Here is a 26,648-nt window from a genome sequence, read left to right as displayed (position 1 = left end):
TCCCCTCCCACACCCCCATGTACACTCTCCCCTATCACTGTCTCTCCCCCCCCCATTCACTCCCCTCCCACACACCCATGTACACTCTCCCCTTTCGCTGACTCTACCCCCCATTCACTCCCCTCCCACACCCCCATGTACACTCCCCCCTATCACTGACTCTCCCCGCCCATTCACTCCCCTCCCACACCCCCATGTACACTCCCCCCTATCACTGTCTCTCCCCCCCATTCACTCCCCTCCCACACACCCATGTACACTCCCCCCTATCACTGACTCTACCCCCCATTCACTCCCCTCCCACACCCCCATGTACACTCTCCCCTATCGCTGACTCTACCCCCCATTCACTCCCCTCCCACACCCCCATGTACACTCTCCCCTATCACTGACTCTCCCCCCCATTCGCTCCCCTCCCACACCCCCATGTACACTCTCCCCTATCACTGACTCTATCCCCCCATTCCATCCCCTCCCACACCCCCATGTACACTCTCCCCTATCACTGACTCTCCCCCCCCATTCACTCCCCTCCCCCACCCCCATGTACACTCTCCCCTATCACTGACTCTCCCCCCCCATTCGCTCCCCTCCCACACCCCCATGTACACTCTCCCCTATCACTGACTCTACCCCCCCATTCCCTCCCCTCCCACACCCCCATGTACACTCTCCCCCATCACTGACTCTAACCCCCATTCACTCCCCCCCCACACCCCCATGTACACTCTCCCCTATCACTGACTCTCCCCCCCCATTCGCTCCCCTCCCACACCCCCATGTACACTCTCCCCTATCACTGACTCTACCCCCCCATTCCCTCCCCTCCCACACCCCCATGTACACTCTCCCCCATCACTGACTCTAACCCCCATTCACTCCCCCCCCACACCCCCATGTACACTCGCCCCTATCACTGACTCTACCCCCCATTCACTCCCCTCCCACACCCCCATGTACACTCTTCCCCATCACTGACTCTACCCACCCATTCACTCCCCTCCCACACCCCCATGTACACTCTCCCCTATCACTGACTCTACCCCCATTCACTCCCCTGCCACGCCCCCATGTACACTCTCCCCTATCACTGACTCTACCCACCCATTCACTCCCCTCCCACACCCCCATGTACACTCACCCCTATCACTGACTCTCCCCCCCCATTCACTCTCCTCCCACACCCCCATGTACACTCTCCCCTATCACTGACTCTACCCCCCCATTCACTGCCCTTCCACACCCCCATGTACACTCTCCCCTATCACAGACTCTACCCACCCATTCACTCCCCTCCCACACCCCCATGTACACTCTCCCCTATCACTGACTCTACCCCCCATTCGCTCCCCTCCCACACCCCCATGTACACTCTCCCCTATCACTGACTCTACCCCCCATTCACTCCCCTCCCACACCCCCATGTACACTCTCCCCCATCACTGACTCTACCCACCCATTCACTCCCCTCCCACACCCCCATGTACACTCTCCCCTATCACTGATTCTACCCCCCATTCACTCCCCTCCCACACCCCCATGTACACTCTCCCCTATCACTGACTCTCCACACCCCCATTCACTCCCTTCCCACATCCCCATGTACACTCTCCCCTATCACTGACTCTACCCCCCCATTCACTGCCCTTCCACACCCCCAAGTACACTCTCCCCTATCACTGACTCTACCCCCCATTCACTCCCCTCCCACACCCCCATGTACACTCGCCCCTATCACTGACTCTACCCCATTCGCTCCCCTCCCACACCCCCATGTACACTCTCCCCTATCATTGACTCTTCCCCCCATTCACTCTCCTCCCACACCCCCATGTACACTCTCCCCTATCGCTTACTCTACCCCCCATGCACTCCCCTCCCACACCCCCATGTACACTCTCCCCCATCACTGACTCTACCCACCCATTATTCCCCTCCCACACCCCCATGTACACTCTCCCCTATCACTGACTCTACCCCCATTCACTCCCCTCCCACACCCCCATGTACACTCTCCCCTATCACTGACTCTCCCGCCCATTCACCCCCCTCCCACACCCCCATGTACACTCTCCCCTATCACTGACTCTACCCCCCATTCACTCCCCTCCCACACCCCCATGTACACTCTCCCCTATCACTGACTCTACCCCCCATTCACTCCCCTCCCACACCCCCAAGTACACTCTCCCCTATCACTGACTCTACCCCCCATTCACTCCCCTCCCACACCCCCATGTACACTCTCCCCCATCACTGACTCTACCCACCCATTCACTCCCCTCCCACACCCCCATGTACACTCTCCCCTATCACTGACTCTACCCCCCCATTCACTCCCCTCCCACACCCCCGTGTACACTCTCCCCTATCAGTGACTCTACCACCCATTCACTCCCCTCCCACACCCCCATGAACACTCTCCCCTATCACTGACTCTACCCCCCATTCACTGACCTTCCACACCCCCATCTACACTCTCCCCCATCACTGACTCTATCCCCCATTCACTCTCCTCCCACACCCCCATGTACACTCTCCCCTATCAATGACTCTATTCCCCATTCACTCCCCTTCCACACCCCCATGTTCACTCTCCCCTATCACTGACTCTACCCCCCCATTCACTCCCCTCCCACACCCCCATGTACACTCTGCCCTATCACTGACTCTACCCCCCATTCACTCCCCTCCCACATCCCCATGTACACTCTCCCCTATCACTGACTCTACCCCCCATTCACTCCCCTCCCACACCCCCATGTACACTCTCCCCTATCACTGACTCTACCCCCCATTTAATCCCCTCCCCAGCGCCATGTACACTCTCCCCTATCACTGACTCTACCCCCCATTCACTCCCCTCGCACATGCCCATTTACACTCTCCCCTATCACTGACTCTACCCCCCATTCACCCCCCTCCCACACCCCCATGTACACTCTCCCCTATCACTGACTCTACCTCCCCATTCACTCCCCTCCCACACCCCCATGTACACTCTCCCCTATCACTGACTCTACCCACCCATTTAATCCCCTCCCACACCCCCCATGTACACTCTCCCCTATCACTGACTCTACCCCCCCATTCACTCCCCTCCCACACCCCCATGTACACTCTCCTCTATCACTGACTCTACCCCCCCATTCAGTCCCCTCCCACACCCCCATGTACACTCTCCCCTATCACTGACTCTCCCCTCCGATTCACACCCCTCCCACACCCCCATGTACACTCCCCCCTATCACTGACTCTCCCCCCATTCACTCCCCTCCCACACCCACATGTACACTCCCCCCTATCACTGTCTCTCCCCCCCCATTCACTTCCCTCCCACACCCCCATGTACACTCTCCCCTATCACTGACTCTACCCCCCCATTCACTCCCCTCCCACACCCCCATGTACACTCCCCCCTATCACTGACTCTCCCCCCCATTCACTCCCCTCCCACACCCCCATGTACACTCCCCCCTATCACTGACTCTCCCCCCCCATTCACTCCCCTCCCACACCCCCATGTACACTCTCCCCTATCACTGTCTCTCCCCCCCCATTCACTCCCCTCCCACACACCCATGTACACTCTCCCCTTTCGCTGACTCTACCCCCCATTCACTCCCCTCCCACACCCCCATGTACACTCCCCCCTATCACTGACTCTCCCCGCCCATTCACTCCCCTCCCACACCCCCATGTACACTCCCCCCTATCACTGTCTCTCCCCCCAATTCACTCCCCTCCCACACACCCATGTACACTCCCCCCTATCACTGACTCTACCCCCCATTCATTCCCCTCCCACACCCCCATGTACACTCTCCCCTATCGCTGACTCTACCCCCCATTCACTCCCCTCCCACACCCCCATGTACACTCTCCCCTATCACTGACTCTCCCCCCCATTCGCTCCCCTCCCACACCCCCATGTACACTCTCCCCTATCACTGACTCTACCACCCCATTCCCTCCCCTCCCACACCCCCATGTACACTCTCCCCTATCACTGACTCTCCCCCCCCATTCACTCCCCTCCCCCACCCCCATGTACACTCTCCCCTATCACTGACTCTCCCCCCCCATTCGCTCCCCTCCCACACCCCCATGTACACTCTCCCCTATCACTGACTCTACCCCCCCATTCCCTCCCCTCCCACACCCCCATGTACACTCTCCCCCATCACTGACTCTAACCCCCATTCACTCCCCCCCCACACCCCCATGTACACTCGCCCCTATCACTGACTCTACCCCCCATTCACTCCCCTCCCACACCCCCATGTACACTCTTCCCCATCACTGACTCTACCCACCCATTCACTCCCCTCCCACACCCCCATGTACACTCACCCCTATCACTGACTCTACCCCCCATTCACTCCCCTCCCACACCCCCATGTACACTCTCCCCTATCACTGACTCTACCCCCATTCACTCCCCTTCCACGCCCCCATGTACACTCTCCCCTATCACTGACTCTACCCACCCATTCACTCCCCTCCCACACCCCCATGTACACTCACCCCTATCACTGACTCTCCCCCCCCCATTCACTCTCCTCCCACACCCCCATGTACACTCTCCCCTATCACTGACTCTACCCACCCATTCACTGCCCTTCCACACCCCCATGTACACTCTCCCCTATCACAGACTCTACCCACCCATTCACTCCCCTCCCACACCCCCATGTACACTCTCCCCTATCACTGACTCTACCCCCCATTCGCTCCCCTCCCACACCCCCATGTACACTCTCCCCTATCACTGACTCTACCCCCCATTCACTCCCCTCCCACACCCCCATGTACACTCTCCCCTATCACTGACTCTACCCCCCATTCACTCCCCTCCCACACCCCCATGTACACTCTCCCCCATCACTGACTCTACCCACCCATTCACTCCCCTCCCACACCCCCATGTACACTCTCCCCTATCACTGATTCTACCCCCCATTCACTCCCCTCCCACACCCCCATGTACACTCTCCCCTATCACTGACTCTACACCCCCCATTCACTCCCCTCCCACATCCCCATGTACACTCTCCCCTATCACTGACTCTCCCTCCCGTTCACTCCCCTCACACACCCCCATGTGCACTCTCCCCGATCACTGACTCTACCCCCCCATTCACTCCCCTCCCACATCCCCATGTACACTCTCCCCTATCACTGACTCTCCCTCCCGTTCACTCCCCTCCCACACCCCCATGTGCACTCTCCCCGATCACTGACTCTACCCCCCCATTCACTCCCCTCCCACACCCCCATGTACACTCTCCCCTATCAGTGACTCTACCCCCCATTCACTGCCCTTCCACACCCCCATGTACACTCTCCCCCATCACTGACTCTATCCCCCATTCACTCTCCTCCCACACCCCCATGTACACTCTCCCCTATCAATGACTCGACCCCCATTCACTCCCCTTCCACACCCCCATGTTCACTCTCCCCTATCACTGACTCTACCCCCCCATTCACTCCCCTCCCACACCCCCATGTACACTCTCCCCTATCACTGACTCTACCCCCCATTCTCTCCCCTCCCACATCCCCATGTACACTCTCCCCTATCACTGACTCTACCCCCCATTCACTCCCCTGCCACACCCCCATGTACACTCTCCCCTATCACTGACTCTACCCCCCATTTAATCCCCTCCCCAGCGCCATGTACACTCTCCCTTATCACTGACTCTACCCCCCATTCACTCCCCTCCCACATCCCCATTTACACTCTCCCCTATCACTGACTCTACCCCCCATTCACCCCCCTCCCACACCCCCATGTACACTCTCCCCTATCACTGACTCTACCTCCCCATTCACTCCCCTCCCACACCCCCATGTACACTCTCCCCTATCACTGACTCTACCCACCCATTTAATCCCCTCCCACACCCCCCATGTACACTCTCCCCTATCACTGACTCTACCCCCCCATTGACTCCCCTCCCACACCCCCATGTACACTCTCCTCTATCACTGACTCTACCCCCCCATTCAGTCCCCTCCCACATCCCCATGTACACTCTCCCCTATCACTGACTCTCCCCTCCCATTCACACCCCTCCCACACCCCCATGTACACTCCCCCCTATCACTGACTCTCCCCCCATTCACTCCCCTCCCACACCCACATGTACACTCTCCCCTATCACTGACTCTACCCCCCATTCACTCCCCTCCCACACCCCCATGTACACTCTCCCCTATCACTGACTCTACCCCCATTCGCTCCCCTCCCACACCCCCATGTACACTCTCCCCTATCACTGACTCTCCCCCCCATTCACTCCCCTCCCACACCCCCATGTACACTCTCCCCTATCACTGACTCTCCCCCCCTTCACTCCCCTCCCACATCCCCATGTACACTCTCCCCTGTCACTGACTCTACACCCCCCATTCACTCCCCTCCCACACCCCCATGTACACTCTCCCCTATCGCTCTCTCTCCCCCCCCATTCACTCCCCTCCCACACCCCCATGTACACTCTCCCCTATCACTGACTCTCCCCCCCTTCACTCCCCTCCCACATCGCCATGTACACTCTCCCCTATCACTGACTCTCCCCCCCCATTCGCTCCCCTCCCACACCCCCATGTACACTCTTCCCTATCACTGACTCTACCCCCCCATTCCCTCCCCTCCCACACCCCCATGTACACTCTCCCCTATCACTGACTCTCCCCCCCCATTCACTCCCCTCCCCCACCCCCATGTACACTCTCCCCTATCACTGACTCTCCCCCCCCATTCGCTCCCCTCCCACACCCCCATGTACACTCTCCCCTATCACTGACTCTACCCCCCCATTCCCTCACCTCCCACACCCCCATGTACACTCTCCCCCATCACTGACTCTAACCCCCATTCACTCCCCCCCCACACCCCCATGTACACTCGCCCCTATCACTGACTCTACCCCCCATTCACTCCCCTCCCACACCCCCATGTACACTCTTCCCCATCACTGACTCTACCCACCCATTCACTCCCCTCCCACACCCCCATGTACACTCACCCCTATCACTGACTCTACCCCCCATTCACTCCCCTCCCACACCCCCATGTACACTCTCCCCTATCACTGACTCTACCCCCATTCACTCCCCTTCCACGCCCCCATGTACACTCTCCCCTATCACTGACTCTACCCACCCATTCACTCCCCTCCCACACCCCCATGTACACTCACCCCTATCACTGACTCTCCCCCCCCCATTCACTCTCCTCCCACACCCCCATGTACACTCTCCCCTATCACTGACTCTACCCACCCATTCACTGCCCTTCCACACCCCCATGTACACTCTCCCCTATCACAGACTCTACCCACCCATTCACTCCCCTCCCACACCCCCATGTACACTCTCCCCTATCACTGACTCTACCCCCCATTCGCTCCCCTCCCACACCCCCATGTACACTCTCCCCTATCACTGACTCTACCCCCCATTCACTCCCCTCCCACACCCCCATGTACACTCTCCCCTATCACTGACTCTACCCCCCATTCACTCCCCTCCCACACCCCCATGTACACTCTCCCCCATCACTGACTCTACCCACCCATTCACTCCCCTCCCACACCCCCATGTACACTCTCCCCTATCACTGATTCTACCCCCCATTCACTCCCCTCCCACACCCCCATGTACACTCTCCCCTATCACTGACTCTACACCCCCCCATTCACTCCCCTCCCACATCCCCATGTACACTCTCCCCTATCACTGACTCTCCCTCCCGTTCACTCCCCTCCCACACCCCCATGTGCACTCTCCCCGATCACTGACTCTACCCCCCCATTCACTCCCCTCCCACATCCCCATGTACACTTCTCCTATCACTGACTCTCCCTCCCGTTCACTCCCCTCCCACACCCCCATGTGCACTCTCCCCGATCACTGACTCTACCCCCCCATTCACTCCCCTCCCACACCCCCATGTACACTCTCCCCTATCAGTGACTCTACCCCCCATTCACTGCCCTTCCACACCCCCATGTACACTCTCCCCCATCACTGACTCTATCCCCCATTCACTCTCCTCCCACACCCCCATGTACACTCTCCCCTATCAATGACTCGACCCCCATTCACTCCCCTTCCACACCCCCATGTTCACTCTCCCCTATCACTGACTCTACCCCCCCATTCACTCCCCTCCCACACCCCCATGTACACTCTCCCCTATCACTGACTCTACCCCCCATTCACTCCCCTCCCACATCCCCATGTACACTCTCCCCTATCACTGACTCTACCCCCCATTCACTCCCCTGCCACACCCCCATGTACACTCTCCCCTATCACTGACTCTACCCCCCATTTAATCCCCTCCCCAGCGCCATGTACACTCTCCCCTATCACTGACTCTACCCCCCATTCACTCCCCTCCCACATCCCCATTTACACTCTCCCCTATCACTGACTCTACCCCCCATTCACCCCCCTCCCACACCCCCATGTACACTCTCCCCTATCACTGACTCTACCTCCCCATTCACTCCCCTCCCACACCCCCATGTACACTCTCCCCTATCACTGACTCTACCCACCCATTTAATCCCCTCCCACACCCCCCATGTACACTCTCCCCTATCACTGACTCTACCCCCCCATTGACTCCCCTCCCACACCCCCATGTACACTCTCCTCTATCACTGACTCTACCCCCCCATTCAGTCCCCTCCCACACCCCCATGTACACTCTCCCCTATCACTGACTCTCCCCTCCCATTCACACCCCTCCCACACCCCCATGTACACTCCCCCCTATCACTGACTCTCCCCCCATTCACTCCCCTCCCACACCCACATGTACACTCTCCCCTATCACTGACTCTACCCCCCATTCACTCCCCTCCCACACCCCCATGTACACTCTCCCCTATCACTGACTCTACCCCCATTCGCTCCCCTCCCACACCCCCATGTACACTCTCCCCTATCACTGACTCTCCCCCCCATTCACTCCCCTCCCACACCCCCATGTACACTCTCCCCTATCACTGACTCTCCCCCCCTTCACTCCCCTCACACATCCCCATGTACACTCTCCCCTATCACTGACTCTACACCCCCCATTCACTCCCCTCCCACACCCCCATGTACACTCTCCCCTATCGCTCTCTCTCCCCCCCCATTCACTCCCCTCCCACACCCCCATGTACACTCTCCCCTATCACTGACTCTCCCCCCCTTCACTCCCCTCCCACATCGCCATGTACACTCTCCCCTATCACTGACTCTACACCCCCCATTCACTCCCCTCCCACACCCCCATGTACACTCTCCCCTATCGCTGTCTCTCCCCCCCCATTCACTCCCCTCCCACACCCCCATGTACACTCCCCCCTATCACTGACTCTCCAGGCCCATTTAACTCACCAATTTTCACTGTTATCACATCCTGCCTTGTTGGAGTTTGCTCTGCAAAAATCGGTTCCTCCTTTTCCTGTGGCTACACTTTGTGTATGGAGTTGTTTTCCAATTGTACTCCGGAAATGTTTAGCTCGAATGTTTACAATATACCCACCAGCTCTCAACTTCACAACCAGTGGCAGGAATACATCCCAAACTATTCTGTCAGGAATAAGAGGATGTCACCCAGCCCCTCAATCCTGCTCCATCATTCAGCTAAACCCTGGCTAATCTCCACCTCAACCCCGTTTATCCTCCCTTTGCAATGTATCCCTTCCGACAAAAATCCATCTTTTTATTTGTTGATGGGTTGTGGGTGTCAGTGACTGGGCTGGCATTTCCCCAGTCCTAATTGCCCTGGATTGAGTGGATTGCTCAGCCATGGCGGAGGGAAGTTCAGAGTCAACACCTTGCTGTGGGCCTGGAGTCACATGTAGGCCAGACCAGGTACAGTCGGCAGATTTCCCTCCCTCAAGGATTTTTGTGAACCAGATGGTTGTTTGCAACATCCTGTACAGGAAATCCTCACTTAATGTGGTGGTTGCATTGCTGAAAATCACCACTTCAAGTGAAACCCTTTAAGTGAAGTATTGTTTCCCATTGGATTCAATGTTAAAGCCAGAGTTAGGTTCCTGAGGACAATTTTTGGCTGGGAAAATCGAGGTAAAATGCTCTTCTCATAATAGTCAGACATAGTAAAGTCGCCATCATCCCAGGTGACCAGAGGCAGTTTCCCGTTTTGAGGGGGGAGAGCTGGCTGGTGGTGATTTACCCTGAGGGTCACCACACCTCAGGCGAGGGGCAAGGTTGAGAAGGTGGGACATTCATGGATAACCTCAGCTGGTACGGTAATTGAACCCGCGCTGCTGACCTCGCTCTGCATCGCAAAGCAGCTGTCTAGCCAACTGAGCTAATCCAGCCGTCTCTTGCCATTGTAGCCTGACATACTGTGGTGTCCATTAGAGCACATCACGGCACCGAAGGTAGCACCGATCGAGGTCACGCTACAGGTCAACGGTCACCTCGTGCTCATGGAATGGACACTGGAGTTACTGTCGCCATCGTGGACCATCGCACATTTTTGTCGACCCCGTGCAGGGATCATGCAGCTGACATTGAGTGACACCAAAGCGAGATCAATGACCTCTACCAGTCAGCCATTGAACATCGTGGGGACCACTGTGACTCCGGCAACGCAGGGGCAGTAGTCGGTCCGTCTTCCCTTGGTTTCGGTGCGGGGAGCAATTTATTGGGATGAGACTGGGTGCGAGTATTCCGGTTAAACTGGCAACAGGTTTTTCGGGAATCTGTACAATGTGCTGGGAAATACTCCCCAAAAAAACAAAGTTTGGGGTTTCATCAGCCCAACGATTTTCCAGCGCGGAATGAAGAACATCTTGCAGGACCTGCCGAAGGTGGGTATCTATCGGGACGCCGTGCTCAACACGGACACCACAGAGAAGGAGTGCATGTACAACCTGCAGGAAATGCTCCAGCAGTTTTCCAAGTCGGCGACCGGCTACAGAGGAGTACGTGTGTATTGTGCACTGGACCTATCTCGGTTAGTGGGTTGACAGGGGTGGTCTACACCCAGTGAAAGATAAGGTTCGGGGTATAAAAGGGGCCCTGACCCCAAAGAGCTCCATTCGTTCCTAGACCTGGTTAAATCCAATGGGAAGTTCATTGCAAACATGACCACTTTGTCAGCTCCGCTCCACATATTATTGAGGAAGCACCAGAGGTGGTTCTGGGCCGCTTCACAGGATTAATAATTTGCCGGAGTAAAAAAATCTATCGCCCACGCAACTCCTCACACATTCTGATCCAACTTGGACTCTAATCTAGACATGCGATGCCTCCCCCTACGGCATTGGGGTGGTGCTGGCCCACGGGTGGAATGACGGCACGGAACTCCCCGTTGCATTCGCTTCAAGGACCCTGGTGGATGCTGAGCGAAGTTGCACTCAAATCGAGGAAGAGGGCTCGGCAGTAATTTTTAGGGTCAAGTAGTTACACCAGGACGTTTATGGGCAGCGTGGGGAGGTGGTGGGACAGTGGTATTGTCGGTGGACTTGTAATCCAGAGACCCAGGGTGATGATCTGGGAAGCCGAGTTCGAATCCCACCACGGCAGGTGATGAAATTTAAACTCAATAAAAGTCTAACGATGACCATGAACCCATTGTCGATTGTTGTAAAAGCCCAGCTGGTTCACTAATGTCCTCTAGGGAGGGAAAACTGCCGTCCTTACCCGGTCTGGCCTACATGTGACTCCAGACCCACAGCAATGAATCATAACTGCCCCCTCAAGGGCAATTAGGGATTGGCAACAATATTGGCACAGCCTGCAATGCCCACATCCCAGGAAGGAATTTAAAAAATAGCATTTCTCCATAGTGACAGACCACAGCAACAGCTTGGCCTTCTCGGGGAGAATCGCATTGCATTGGCTAGAATTCAGCGTTGGGCATTTATGCTCTTTCCAGTCCTCTGGGACCCTTCCTGCCTCCAGTGATTCCTGAAAGACCATCACCAATGCCTCCACAATCCCCTCAGCTCTCTCCGTCAGAACCCTGGGGTGTAGCCCATCCGGTCCAGGTGATTTATCCAAATTTAGTTCTTTCGGTTTCCCCAGAACCTCCCCCTTTGTGATGGCCACTGCACTCACCTCTGCCCCCTGATTCTTCTGACGTTCTAGTATCCCACTGGTCTCTCCCACCATGAAGGCTGATGCAAAGTAACTATTCAGTTCCTCTGCCATTTCTTTGGTCCAGATTATTACTTCTCCAGCCTCATTTTCCAGTGGGCGAAAGTCTTGAGCTGCAGCAGAAGAGGCACCACAACTTGAGGACGCCAGGGCGAAAATTTCACTCAGCGGATGCAGTCTATGCCCCCAATTTTGGTGATGGGGCACAGTGGCTCCCAGGTTTAGTGCTGGAGAGAATGGATCCGGTCTCGTACAAAGTCCAGGTTCAGGGGAGGGTTCAGAGAAAGCACTTGGGCAACCTGAAAAAGCGAGAACCCGCATTGAACGACGCCCAACTGGTAGTACTGGCGTCTGCTCTGTGCCAGGAACTGCTCCTCAGCCTGGGGACCCAGCTGTCTGGGTCACAGCGCCCGGTCCAGCAGGAGGAGGATGACTCCGGATCAGAGATGGATGCTGAAGTGTCCGTACCAGCGGACAACGGTGTGTCTGGGAACGAGGTCTTGGCAATAACTCTTTGAAGGTTGGGCCAGGAAACTGCGGTTGGCAAACCCATACACTCCGCCCGACCCAGAGCCACTGCAGGCGCAAGCGCAGCTGCAGGCAAAGAGTCAGCAGACTCGAAACGTCAGCTCTTTTCTCTCCCTACAGATGCTGCCAGACCGGCTGAGATTTTCCAGCATTTGCTTGTATGCAGGCAAAGTGGCACAGAAGGCCCCATGGTTGGTGGCTCAAGGGAACCTTTGGACTTTGGGGGGGGGGAGAGGATGTTATAATCTTCACGAGGACCAAAGGGAAACCATTGTTGATCTACCCGTAGGACTTATGGACTACGAGCTTGCCAGATTGGGGCTGCAAAGAGCTGGAACTCATTGGAAACGCCCATAAAAGCTGGCCCAAAGCAGGGCCTGGTGTTAATTCTCCGAGCAAGGGCTGTACTGGGAGCGAGTTGCTGCTGTGAGCAGAATTTTGTTAGTAGTTAAATAAACCTCTGTTGTCTTACCGCTGGCTTCCTCAAGTTACTAAACCCTCCTAGTCACTCGCCACCCTGACTTGGAAATCTATCACCGTTCCTTCACTGTCGCTGGCTCAAAATGCTGGAACTCCCTCCCTAACAGCACGGTGAGTGTACCTACACCACAGACCTGCAGCGGTTCAAGAAGACAGCGTATCCCCACCTTCTCAGTTGCAATTAGGGATGGGCAACAAATGCTGGGCCAAGCTAGCGACACCCACACCCCATAAATGAATTTTCAAAAATGGACTTTGCCCCTTCTGCCTCGGGAAATGGTTATGTTCTTCTCAGCTAACTCTTGATCACCCAGGTACTCCATTCGTTCTCCAAGACCCCCTTGTTCAGTGAAGCTACATTGGCACATACACGTTTGGATCTGCGCCAATACTGAGGAGGTATTTCAGACATTTCAGTGTTCGGAATTGCCACTCTTTGTTGAGGATCAGGTGGATGGGGCGCCAGCCCATTGGGTTGGCCAGGTTCACGTCCATGTGGTAATCTTCCACCAGCACCTTCAGGCACTCCAACCTCCCATGACGGGCAGCCAAATGCACCGCATTGTAACCCTAACACAGAGAGGGGTGGGACCAGGCAGACAGACAACACAGAGTTAGTGCCAACAGACAAACATATCAACATACAAGCATACAAACATGGGAACATATGAACATATTCAGGAGTAGGTCACTCAACCCCTCAAGTCTTCTCTGTCATTCGATAGCTCATGGCTGATCGGGTTGTTGCTTCAACACAACGATCCTGCCTACCCCGATAACCTCTGACTTCCCTGTTGGTTGAGGATCTATCGACTTCCGCCTCTAAGTTATTCAATGACTCTGCCTCCGCTATCTCATGAACCTCTGAGAGCAGGAAATTCCTCTTCACCTCCATCTTAAATGGGAGACCATAGGAACAGGAGTAGGCCATTCAGCCCCTCGAGTATGTCCCGCCATCCAATGGGATCATGGCTAATCTGTGACCTAACCTGCCTTTGGCCCATATCCCTCAAGACCTTTAACTAAAATCAATCTACCTCAGATTTACAATTAACAATTGTTTTAGCTTCAACTGCTGTTTGTGGGAGACAATTCCAAACCTCTACCACCCTTTGAGTGTAGACGTTCTTCCCAACAACTCTCTTGAACGGCCTGGCCCTAATTTCTAGACCAGGCCCCTTTGCCTTAGAATCTCCAACCAGTGGAAATAGTTTGGGTGGGATTCCGCGACCCGCCGCACCCGTTTCCTGGCGCGGCGCGCCCCCACCGGCAGCGGGATTTCCGTCCCGGCAGCCGGCCAATGGGGTTGCCCGTTGTGGGCGCCCCCACGCTGTGGGGGAATCCGCGGGTGTGAATGCGCCGCCGCCGAAATGGGGGGTATCTACCCTGTCTTTTCCTGTTAATATCTTGAATACTTTAGTCAGATCACCCCTTAACCTTCTAAATTCCAGCAAAAACAGATCTAATTTGAGTAATCGCTCCTCGTAACTCAACCCCTTTAATCCAGGTATCATTTTTGTAAACCAACATTGCACTCTCTCCAAGGCCAAAATATCCTGTTTAATGCTTGTCCCCCCGTTCTAGTCTCATCCACAATAGGAAATATCCTTTCAGAATCTATCATGTCAAGTTCCCTCAGGATCTCCTGTTTCGCTAAGAGCACCTCTCATTCTTCCAAACTCCAATTGACACAGGCGCAGCCTGTCTAACCTTTCCTCAAGAATAAACATCTCCCCCTGGAAGTCAATGGAGTGAACTCTTTGCAAGGCACTGAGGTCCGTTCTTAATTAAGGAGACCAAACTTGTGCACAATACCCCAATTGTGGCCTGATCAATGTCCTGCACAAGCATAGCAATACATCCATATATTTAAATCCCATTCCTCTTGCAATAAACACCAATATCCCATTTGTCTTCCCAATCACTTGCTGTACCTGCATACTAATATTTGTGAGGACATTCAAATCTCTCTGAAGCTCGGCAGCCTCTTCCCCACTTAAATCATGTTCTGTTTTCTATACTTCTTGCCAAAGTGGACAAGTTCACATTTCCCAAATCATACTCCATCTGCCAAATTTTTTGCCAACTCACTAAACCTATCCTTGTCCCTCGACAGACTTTGGAGACGGGATTCTGCGTTGGCTGACGGCGAAATCGCGAAACGCGATTGGGCGGGGAATAGGTTCCGACGCTAAAATCGCGGCGGATGCCAATTTGACGCCAAATCGCAATTCTCACATCACCTCGACAGCGGCGTCAATGTGGTCTGGAATGTATGTTCAGTAAACACCACTTGCGTGTCATTAGCGGGTCCGACCCATTATTCTCCGGGGCCTCCGCGGTGCTCCGCCTCCGATGGAGGGAGAATACGGCTCAGGAAGTTGTAAAGTAGATATCGGGCGGGATTCTCCGTTTCTGAGACCAAGGGCAGGATTCTCCGTTCCCCGACGCAGATTTTGTAATCGGCGGTCGAGCGGAAATCCCTCTTGACGCCGAAATCGGGGGCGGCGCCTGTTTGACGCAGGTTTTGAATGCTCCGTCCCCTCTGAAACGGCCTCAGCGCGTCACCTGAAGGCCCTCCCCCGATGCTCCGTCCCCGATGGGCCGAGTTCCTGATCGCGCGGTTGACGTGTGGTCTCAGTTGTGCGTGACCCGGACGTGGCCGGATTCAGCGATGGCGGAGGGGCTAGCACCGACGCCACGTGGAACACAATCGATTCCAATGAAAAACGGTGCGGGATTCACCGAGTCTGTGATTGACACTCGAGAGGCTGACGAGCTGCAGCCGCACATACACATTACACTCCCCACACACACTTATCCCAGCCAACAAGATGACACTGGTTGTGCTGGAGCGTGCCTGTACGGCTGAGAGGTCGGCTGGGACCAGAGGACACCCAGGGGGGTGACCCGGAGGGAGACCTATACGACTCGTGTTCACAGTGGGCTGTTAACGGTGTGCGCAGCTGCATAGCTGCTTTACCGGCTGGGGCAATGGTGCTCCGTGACCATCCATGCCCCGCTGCTCCCCCCGGCCCTGGCAGAAGCCCACTGCCCGGCGGCACAACCGTGATAAAACTTTTGGCGATGTTGGACACCCTCCGTCGCCCTCGCTCTCCCTCAGCAGCCATGATGCCAGTTTCATGATATTTAAAAGCACAGGTGAACCGCACCTTCTGAAAGTCGGCCCATCGGAGGAGGAGAATCGCAGAGGGCCCGGAGAATACCGCGAATGATATGCGAATGGTGTCTATTGTACGTGTGTTCTGGACCGCATTGACGCTGATGTCGAGGTGACGGAGAATTGCGATTCGCCGTCAAGTCGGTGCCCGCTGCAATTTTAGCGTTGGAACCGATACTCCGCACAATTGCATTCCACGATTTTGGTGTCAGCCAACGGGGAATCCGCCCTCTGTCGTCCTCATCTTTGTGTCATCGGGAAGTTTAGCACCACGCCCTTCAGTTCATAACTGCGGTCTCTTCATCCAAACTATCGATATAGAATCTGCATAAAATCACAAGCTCGGTTTGTGAGTCTCCAACATACATTCAACACAGAGTGGATTATATCGAAATGAAATGAATTTAAACGGAAATCGCTTATTGTCACAAGTAGGCTTCAAATGAAGTTACAGTGAAAAGCCCCTAGTCGCCACGTTCTGGCGCCTGTTCGGGGAGGCTGGTACGGGAATTGAACCGTGCTGCTGGCCTGCCTTGGTCTGCTTTCAAAGCCAGCGATTTAGTCCGTAAATATTACACTGTACCTGTCCTGGGAGTGTTGATAAGACAGTGTAGAGGGAGCTTTACTCTGTATCTAACCCCATGCTGTACCTGTCCTGGGAGTGTTTGATGGGGACAGTGTAGAGGGAGATTTACTCTGTATCTAACCCCGTGCTGTACCTGTCCTGGGAGTGTTTGATGGGGACAGTGTAGAGGGAGCTTTACTCTGTATCTAACCCCGTGCTGTACCTGTCCTGGGAGTGTTTGATGGGGACAGTGTAGAGGGAGATTTACTCTGTATCTAACCCCGTGCTGTACCTGTCCTGGGAGTGTTTGATGGGGACAGTGTAGAGGGAGCTTTACTCTGTATCTAACCCCGTGCTGTACCTGTCCTGGGGGTGTTTGATGGGGACAGTGTAGAGGGAGCTTTACTCTCTATCTAACCCCATGCTGTACCTGTCCTGGGAGTGTTTGATGGGGACAGTGTAGAGGGAGCTTTACTTTGTATCTTACCCCATGCTGTACCTGTCCTGGGAGTGTTTGATGGGGACAGTGTAGAGGGAGCTATACTCTGTATCTAACCCGGTGCTGAACCTGTCCTGGGAGTGTTTGATGGGACAGTGTAGAGGGAGCTTTACTCTGTATCTAACCCCGTGCTGTACCTGTCCTGGGAGTGTTTGATGGGGACAGTGTAGAGGGAGCTTTACTCTGTATCTAACCACATGCTGTACCTGTCCTGGGAATGTTTGATGGGGCCAGTGTCGAGGGAGCTTTACTCGGTATCTAACCCTGTGCTGTACCTGTCCTGGGAATGTTTGATGGGGACAGTGTAGAGGGAGCTTTACTCTGTATCTAACCCCTTGCTGTACCTGTCCTGGGAGTGTTTGATAAGACAGTGTCGAGGGAGCTTTACTCTGTATCTAACCCCGTGCTGTACCTGTCCTGGGAGTGTTTGATAAGACAGTGTCGAGAGAGCTTTACTCTGTGTCTAACCCGGTGCTGTACCTGTCCTGAGAATGTTTGATGGGGACAGTGTAGAGGGAGCTTTACTCTGTATCTAACCCCTTGCTGTACCTGCCCTGGGAGTGTTTGATAAGACAGTGTCGAGGGAGCTTTACTCTGTATCTAACCCGGTGCTGTACCTGTCCTGGGAGTGTTTGATAAGACAGTGTCGAGAGAGCTTTACTCTGTATCTAACCCCGTGCTGTACCTGTCCTGGGAGTGTTTGATGGGGACAGTGTAGAGGGAGCTTTACTCTGTATCTAACCCCTTGCTCTAACTGTCCTGGGAGTGTTTGATAAGACAGTGTCGAGGGAGCTTTACTCTGTATCTAACCCTGTGCTGTACCTGTCCTGGGAATGTTTGATGGGTAGAGTATCGAGGGAGCTTTACTCTGTATCTAACCCTGTGCTGTACCTTTCCTGGGAGTGTTTGATGGCGACAGGGTAGAGGGAGTTTTACTCTGTATCTAACCCTGTGCTGTACCTGTCCTGGGAATGTTTGATGGAGACAGTGTCGAGGGAGCTTTACTCTGTATCTAACCCTGTGCTGTACCTGTCCTGCGAATGTTTGATGGGGACAGTGTCGAGGGAGCTGTACTCTGTATCTAACCCTGTGCTGTAACTGTCCTGGGAATGTTTGATGGGGACAGTGTAGAGGGAGCTTTACTCTGTATCTAACCCCGTGCTGTACCTGTCCTGGGAGTGTTTGATGGGGACAGTGTAGAGGGAGCTTTACTCTGTATCTAACCCCGTGCTGTACCTGTCTTGGGAGTGTTTGATGGGGACAGTGTAGAGGGAGCTTTACTCTGTAGCTAACCCTGTGCTGTACCTGTCCAGGGAGTGTTTGATGGGGACAGTGTAGAGGGAGCTTTACTCTGTATCTAACTCCGTGCTGTACCTGTCCTGTGGGTTTTTGATAGGACAGTGTAGAGGGAGCTTTACTCTGTATCTAACCTCGTGCTGTAGCTGTCCTGCGAGTGTTTGATGGGGACAGTGTAGAGGGAGCTTTACTCTGTATCTAACCCCGTGCTGTACCTGTCCTGGGAGTGTTTGATGGGGACAGTGTAGAGGGAGCTTTACTCTGTATCTAACCCCGAGCTGTACCTGTCCTGGGAGTGTTTGATGGGGACAGTGTAGAGGGAGCTTTACTCCGTATCTAACCCCGTGCTGTACCTGTCCTGGGGGTGTTTGATGGGGACAGTGTAGAGGGAGCTTTACTCTGTATCTAACCCCGTGCTGTACCTGTCCTGGGAGTGTTGATAAGACAGTGTAGAGGGAGCTTTACTCTCTATCTAACCCCATGCTGTACCTGTCCTGGGAGTGTTTGATGGGGACAGTGTAGAGGGAGCTTTACTTTGTATCTTACCCCATGCTGTACCTGTCCTGGGAGTGTTTGATGGGGACAGTGTAGAGGGAGCTATACTCTGTATCTAACACGGTGCTGTACCTGTCCTGGGAGTGTTTGATGGGACAGTGTAGAGGGAGCTTTACTCTGTATCTAACCCCGTGCTGTACCTGTCCTGGGAGTGTTTGATGGGGACAGTGTAGAGGGAGCTTTACTCTGTATCTAACCACATGCTGTACCTGTCCTGGGAATGTTTGATGGGGACAGTGTCGAGGGAGCTTTACTCGGTATCTAACCCTGTGCTGTACCTGTCCTGGGAATGTTTGATGGGGACAGTGTAGAGGGAGCTTTACTCTGTATCTAACCCCTTGCTGTACCTGTCCTGGGAGTGTTTGATAAGACAGTGTCGAGGGAGCTTTACTCTGTATCTAACCCTGTGCTGTACCTGTCCTGAGAATGTTTGATGGGGACAGTGTAGAGGGAGCTTTACTCTGTATTTAACCCCTTGCTGTGCCTGCCCTGGGAGTGTTTGATAAGACAGTGTCGAGGGAGCTTTACTCTGTATCTAACCCGGTGCTGTACCTGTCCTGGGAGTGTTTGATAAGACAGTGTCGAGGGAGCTTTACTCTGTATCTAACCCCGTGCTGTACCTGTCCTGGGAGTGTTTGATGGGGACAGTGGAGAGGGAGCTTTACTCTGTATCTAACCCCTTGCTCTAACTGTCCTGGGAGTGTTTGATAAGACAGTGTCGAGGGAGCTTTACTCTGTATCTAACCCTGTGCTGTACCTGTCCTGGGAATGTTTGATGGGTAGAGTGTCGAGGGAGCTTTACTCTGTAGCTAACCCTGTGCTGTACCTTTCCTGGGAGTGTTTGATGGGGACAGGGTAGAGGGAGTTTTACTCTGTATCTAACCCTGTGCTGTACCTGTCCTGGGAATGTTTGATGGGGACAGTGTCGAGGGAGCTTTACTCTGTATCTAACCCTGTGCTGTACCTGTCCTGCGAATGTTTGATGGGGACAGTGTCGAGGGAGCTTTACTCTGTATCTAACCCTGTGCTGTAACTGGCCTGGGAATGTTTGATGGGGACAGTGTAGAGGGAGCTTTACTCTGTATCTAACCCCGTGCTGTACCTGTCCTGGGAGTGTTTGATGGGTACAGTGTAGAGGGAGCTTTACGCTGTATCTAACCCCGTGCTGTACCTGTCTTGGGAGTGTTTGATGGGGACAGTGTAGAGGGAGCTTTACTCTGTAGCTAACCCTGTGCTGTACCTGTCCAGGGAGTGTTTGATGGGTACAGTGTAGAGGGAGCTTTACTCTGTAGCTAACCCTGTGCTGTACCTGTCCTGGGAGTGTTTGATGGGGACAGTGTAGAGGGAGCTTTACTCTGTATCTAACTCCGTGCTGTACCTGTCCTGTGGGTTTTTGATAGGACAGTGTAGAGGGAGCTTTACTCTGTATCTAACCTCGTGCTGTAGCTGTCCTGCGAGTGTTTGATGGGGACAGTGTAGAGGGAGCTTTACTCTGTATCTAACCCCGTGCTGTTCCAGTCCTGGGAGTGTTTGATGGGGACAGTGCAGAGGGAGCTTTACTCTGTATCTAACCCCGTGCTGGACATGCCCTGGGAGTGTTTGATGGGGAGAGTGTAGAGGAAGCTTTACTCTGTATCTAACCCCGTGCTGTGCCTGTCCTGGGAGTGTTTGATGGGGACAGTGTAGAGGGAGCTTTACTCTGTATCTAACCCCGTGCTGTGCCTGTACTGGGAGTGTTTGATGGGGACAGTGTCAAGAGAGCTTTACTCTGTATCTAACCCCGTGCTGTACCTGTCCTGGGTGTGTTTGATGGGGACAGTGTCGAGGGAGCTTTACTCTGTATCTAACCCCGTGCTGTACCTGTCCTGGGAGTGTTTGATGGGGACAGGGTAGAGGGAGCTTTACTCTGTAGCTAACCCTGTGCTGTACCTGTCCTGGGAGTGTTTGATGGGGATAGTGTAGAGGGAGCTTTACTCTGTATCTAACCCCGTGCTGTGCCTTTCCTGGGAGTGTTTGATGGGGACAGTGTAGAGGGAGCTTTACTCTGTATCTTACCACATGCAGTAACCGCCCTGGGAGTGTTTGATGGGGACAGTGTCGAGGGAGCTTTACTCTGTATCTAACCCCGTGCTGTACCTGTCCTGGGAGTGTTTGATGGGGACAGGGTAGAGGGAGCTTTACTCTGTAGCTAACCCTGTGCTGTACCTTTCCTGGGAATGTTTGATGGGGACATTGTCGAGGGAGCTTTACTCTGTATCTAACCCTGTGCTGTACCTGTCCTGGGAATGTTTGATGTGGACAGTGTCGAGGGAGCTTTACTCTGTATCGAACCCTGTGCTGTACCTGTCCTGAGAATGTTTGATGGGGACAGTGTCGAGGGAGCTTTACTCTGTATCTAACCCCGTGCTGTACCTGTCCTGGGATTGTTTGATGCGGACAGTGTCGAGGGAGCTTTACTCTGTATCTAACCCCATGCTGTACCTGTCCTGGGAGTGTTTGATGGGGACAGTGCAGAGGGAGCTTTACTCCGTATGTAACCTCGTGATGTACCTGTCCTGGGAGTGTTTGATGGGGACAGTGCAGAGGGAGCTTTACTCTGTATCTAACCTCGTGCTGTACCTGTCCTGGGAATGTTTGATGGGGTCAGTGTAGAGGGAGCTTTACTCTGTATCTAACCCCGTGCTGTACCTGTCCTGGGAGTGTTTGATGGGGACAGTGTAGAGGGAGCTTTACTCTGTATCTAACCCCGTGCTGTACCTGTCCTGGGAGTGTTTGATGGGGACAGTGTAGAGGGAGCTTTACTCTGTATCTAACCCCTTGCTCTAACTGTCCTGGGAGTGTTTGATAAGACAGTGTCGAGGGAGCTTTACTCTGTATCTAACCCTGTGCTGTACCTGTCCTGGGAATGTTTGATGGGTAGAGTGTCGAGGGAGCTTTACTCTGTATCTAACCCTGTGCTGTACCTTTCCTGGGAGTGTTTGATGGGGACAGGGTAGAGGGAGTTTTACTCTGTATCTAACCCTGTGCTGTACCTGTCCTGGGAATGTTTGATGGGGACAGTGTCGAGGGAGCTTTACTCTGTATCTAACCCTGTGCTGTACCTGTCCTGCGAATGTTTGATGGGGACAGTGTCGAGGGAGCTTTACTCTGTATCTAACCCTGTGCTGTAACTGGCCTGGGAATGTTTGATGGGGACAGTGTAGAGGGAGCTTTACTCTGTATCTAACCCCGTGCTGTACCTGTCCTGGGAGTGTTTGATGGGGACAGTGTAGAGGGAGCTTTACGCTGTATCTAACCCCGTGCTGTACCTGTCTTGGGAGTGTTTGATGGGGACAGTGTAGAGGGAGCTTTACTCTGTAGCTAACCCTGTGCTGTACCTGTCCAGGGAGTGTTTGATGGGGACAGTGTAGAGGGAGCTTTACTCTGTAGCTAACCCTGTGCTGTACCTGTCCTGGGAGTGTTTGATGGGGACAGTGTAGAGGGAGCTTTACTCTGTATCTAACTCCGTGCTGTACCTGTCCTGTGGGTTTTAGATAGGACAGTGTAGAGGGAGCTTTACTCTGTATCTAACCTCGTGCTGTAGCTGTCCTGCGAGTGTTTGATGGGGACAGTGTAGAGGGAGCTTTACTCTGTATCTAACCCCGTGCTGTACCAGTCCTGGGAGTGTTTGATGGGGACAGTGCAGAGGGAGCTTTACTCTGTATCTAACCCCGTGCTGGACCTGCCCTGGGAGTGTTTGATGGGGAGAGTGTAGAGGAAGCTTTACTCTGTATCTAACCCCGTGCTGTGCCTGTCCTGGGAGTGTTTGATGGGGACAGTGTAGAGGGAGCTTTACTCTGTATCTAACCCCGTGCTGTGCCTGTACTGGGATTGTTTGATGGGGACAGTGTCAAGAGAGCTTTACTCTGTATCTAACCCCGTGCTGTACCTGTCCTGGGTGTGTTTGATGGGGACAGTGTCGAGGGAGCTTTACTCTGTATCTAACCCCGTGCTGTACCTGTCCTAGGAGTGTTTGATGGGGACAGGGTAGAGGGAGCTTTACTCTGTAGCTAACCCTGTGCTGTACCTGTCCTGGGAGTGTTTGATGGGGATAGTGTAGAGGGAGCTTTACTCTGTATCTAACCCCGTGCTGTGCCTTTCCTGGGAGTGTTTGATGGGGACAGTGTAGAGGGAGCTTTACTCTGTATCTTACCACATGCAGTAACCGCCCTGGGAGTGTTTGATGGGGACAGTGTCGAGGGAGCTTTACTCTGTATCTAACCCCGTGCTGTACCTGTCCTGGGAGTGTTTGATGGGGACAGGGTAGAGGGAGCTTTACTCTGTAGCTAACCCTGTGCTGTACCTTTCCTGGGAATGTTTGATGGGGACATTGTCGAGGGAGCTTTACTCTGTATCTAACCCTGTGCTGTACCTGTCCTGGGAATGTTTGATGGGGACAGTGTCGAGGGAGCTTTACTCTGTATCGAACCCTGTGCTGTACCTGTCCTGAGAATGTTTGATGGGGACAGTGTCGAGGGAGCTTTACTCTGTATCTAACCCCGTGCTGTACCTGTCCTGGGAGTGTTTGACGCGGACAGTGTCGAGGGAGCTTTACTCTGTATCTAACCCCATGCTGTACCTGTCCTGGGAGTGTTTGATGGGGACAGTGCAGAGGGAGCTTTACTCCGTATGTAACCTCGTGATGTACCTGTCCTGGGAGTGTTTGATGGGGACAGTGCAGAGGGAGCTTTACTCTGTATCTAACCCCGTGCTGTACCTGTCCTGGGAATGTTTGATGGGGACAGTGTAGCGGGAGCTTTACTCTGTATCTAACCCCGTGCTGTACCTGTCCTGGGAGTGTTTGATGGGGACAGTGTAGAGGGAGCTTTACTCTGTATCTAACCCTGTGCTGTACCTGACCTGCGAGTGATTGATAAGACAGTGTCGAGGGAGCTTTACTCTGTACCTAACCCTGTGCTATACCTGTCCTGGGAATTTTTGATGGGGACAGTGTCGAGGGAGCTTTACTCTGTATCTAAACCTGTGCTGTACCTGTCCTGGGAATGTTTGATGGGGACAGTGTAGAGGGAGCTTTACTCTGTATCTAACCGCGTGCTGTACCTGTCCTGGGAGTGTTTGATGGGGACAGCGTAGAGGGTGCTTTACTCTGTATCTAACCCCGTGCTGTACCTGTCCTGGGAGTGTTTGATGGGGACAGTGTAGAGGGAGCTTTACTCTGTATCTAACCCCGTGCTGTGCCTGTCCTGGGAGAGTTTGATGGGGACAGTGCCGAGGGAGCTTTACTCTGTATCTAACCCCGTGCTGTACCTGTCCTGGGAATGTTTGATGGGGACAGTGTAGAGGGAGCTTTACTCTGTATCTAACCCCGTGCTGTACCTGTCCTGGGAGTGTTTGATGGCGACAGTGTAGAGGGAGCTTTGCTCTGTATCTAACCCCGTGCTGTACCTGTCCTGGGAGTGTTTGATGGGGACAGTGTAGAGGGAGCTTTACTCTGTAGCTAACCCTGTGCTGTACCTGTCCAGGGAGTGTTTGATGGGGACAGTGTAGAGGGAGCTTTACTCTGTATCTAACCTCGTGCTGTACCTGTCCTGGGAGTGTTTGATGGGGACAGTGTAGAGGGAGCTTTACTCTATCTAACCCCATGCTGTACCTGTCCTGGGAGTGTTTGATGGGGGACAGTGTAGAGAGAGCTTTACTCTGTATCTAACCCCGTGCTGTACCAGTCCTGGGAGTGTTTGATGGGGACAGTGCAGAGGGAGCTTTACTCTGTATCTAACCCCGTGCTGTACCTGCCCTGGGAGTGTTTGATGGGGAGAGTGTAGAGGAAGCTTTACTCTGTATCTTACCACATGCAATAACCGCCCTGGGAGTGTTTGATGGGGACAGTGTCGAGGGAGCTTTACTCTGTATCTAACCCCGTGCTGTACCTGTCCTGGGAGTGTTTGATGGGGAGAGTGCAGAGGGAGCTTTACTCTGTATCTAACCCCGTGCTGTACCTGTCCTGGGAGTGTTTGACGGGACAGTGTAGAGGGAGCTTTACTCTGTATCTAACCCGTGCTGTACCTGTCCTGGGAGTGTTTGATGGGGACAGTGCAGAGGGAGCTTTACTCTGTATCTAACCCCGTGCTGTACCTGTCCTGGGTGTGTTTGATAAGGACAGTGTAAAGAGAGCTTTACTCTCTATCCAACCCCGTGCTGTACCTCTCCTGTGAGTGTTTGATGGGGACAGTCTAGACGGAGCTTTACTCTGTATCTAACCCCGTGCTGTACCTGTCCTGGGAGTGTTTGATAAGGACAGTGTAAAGAGAGCTTTACTCTCTATCCAACCCCGTGCTGTACCTCTCCTGGGAGTGTTTGATGGGGACAGTGTAGACGGAGCTTTACTCTGTATCTAACCCCGTGCTGTACCTGTCCTGGGAGTGTTTGATGGGACAGTGTAGAGGGAGCTTTACTCTGTATCTGACCCTGTGCTGTGCCTGTCCAGGGAGTGTTTGACGGGACAGTGTAGAGGGAGCTTTACTCTGTATCTAACCCCGTGCTGTACCTGTCCTGTGAGTGTTTGATGGGGAGAGTGTAGAGGGAGCTTTACTCTGTATCTGACCCTGTGCTGTGCCTGTCCAGGGAGTGTTTGACGGGACAGTGTAGAGGGAGCTTTACTCTGTATCTAACCCCGTGCTGTACCAGTCCTGGGAGTGTTTGATGGGGACAGTGTAGAGAGACAGCTTTACTCTGTATCTAACCCCGTGCTGTACCTGTCCTGGGAGTGTTTGATGGGGACAGTGCAGAGGGAGCTTTACTCTGTATCTAACCCCGTGCTGTACCTGTCCTGGGAGTGTTTGACGGGACAGTGTAGAGGGAGCTTTACTCTGTAACTAACCCCGTGCTGTACCTGTCCTGGGAGTGTTTGATGGGACAGTGTAGAGGGAGCTTTACTCTCTATCCAACCCCGTGCTGTACCTCTCCTGGGAGTGTTTGATGGGGACAGTGTAGACGGAGCTTTACTCTGTATCTAACCCCGTGCTGTACCTCTCCTGGGAGTGTTTGATGAGGACAGTGTAGAGGGAGCTTTACTCTGCATCTAACCCCATGCTGTACTTGTCCTGTGAGTGTTTGAAGGGGAGAATGTAGAGGGACCTTTACTCTGTATCTAACCCCGTTTTGTACCTGTCCTGGGAGTGTTTGAATGGGACAGTTTAGAGGGAGCTTTACTCTGTATCTAACACTGTGCTGTTCCTGTCCTGGGAATGTTTGATAGGGCAGGGTAGAGGGAGCTTTACTTTGGATCTAACCCCGTGCTGTACCAGTCCTGGGAGTGTTGATGGGACAGTGTAGAGGGAGCTTTACTCTGTATCTAACCCCGTGTTGTACCTGTCCAGGAGTGTTTGATGGGGACA

At 53.9% G+C, this 26,648-nt stretch overlaps 1 protein-coding gene across 1 annotated transcript in view; it reads right to left on the bottom strand.

Moving 5' to 3' along the window:
* The window catches only part of LOC140409339 (ankyrin repeat domain-containing protein 53-like), a 116,325-nt gene that overhangs the window by 42,744 nt on the left and 46,933 nt on the right, over positions 1-26,648 (bottom strand). The window contains exon 3 of the mRNA XM_072497753.1: positions 13,529-13,728. Coding sequence (XP_072353854.1) covers positions 13,529-13,728 — 200 coding nt within the window. The remainder of the gene's footprint in view (positions 1-13,528; positions 13,729-26,648) is intronic.

This window comes from Scyliorhinus torazame, chromosome 3, assembly GCF_047496885.1.
Source record: "Scyliorhinus torazame isolate Kashiwa2021f chromosome 3, sScyTor2.1, whole genome shotgun sequence".
NCBI lineage: Eukaryota > Metazoa > Chordata > Chondrichthyes > Carcharhiniformes > Scyliorhinidae > Scyliorhinus > Scyliorhinus torazame.
The sequence above is the reverse complement of the archived record's forward strand: the minus strand, read 5'-3'. Positions and strand labels throughout refer to the sequence as shown.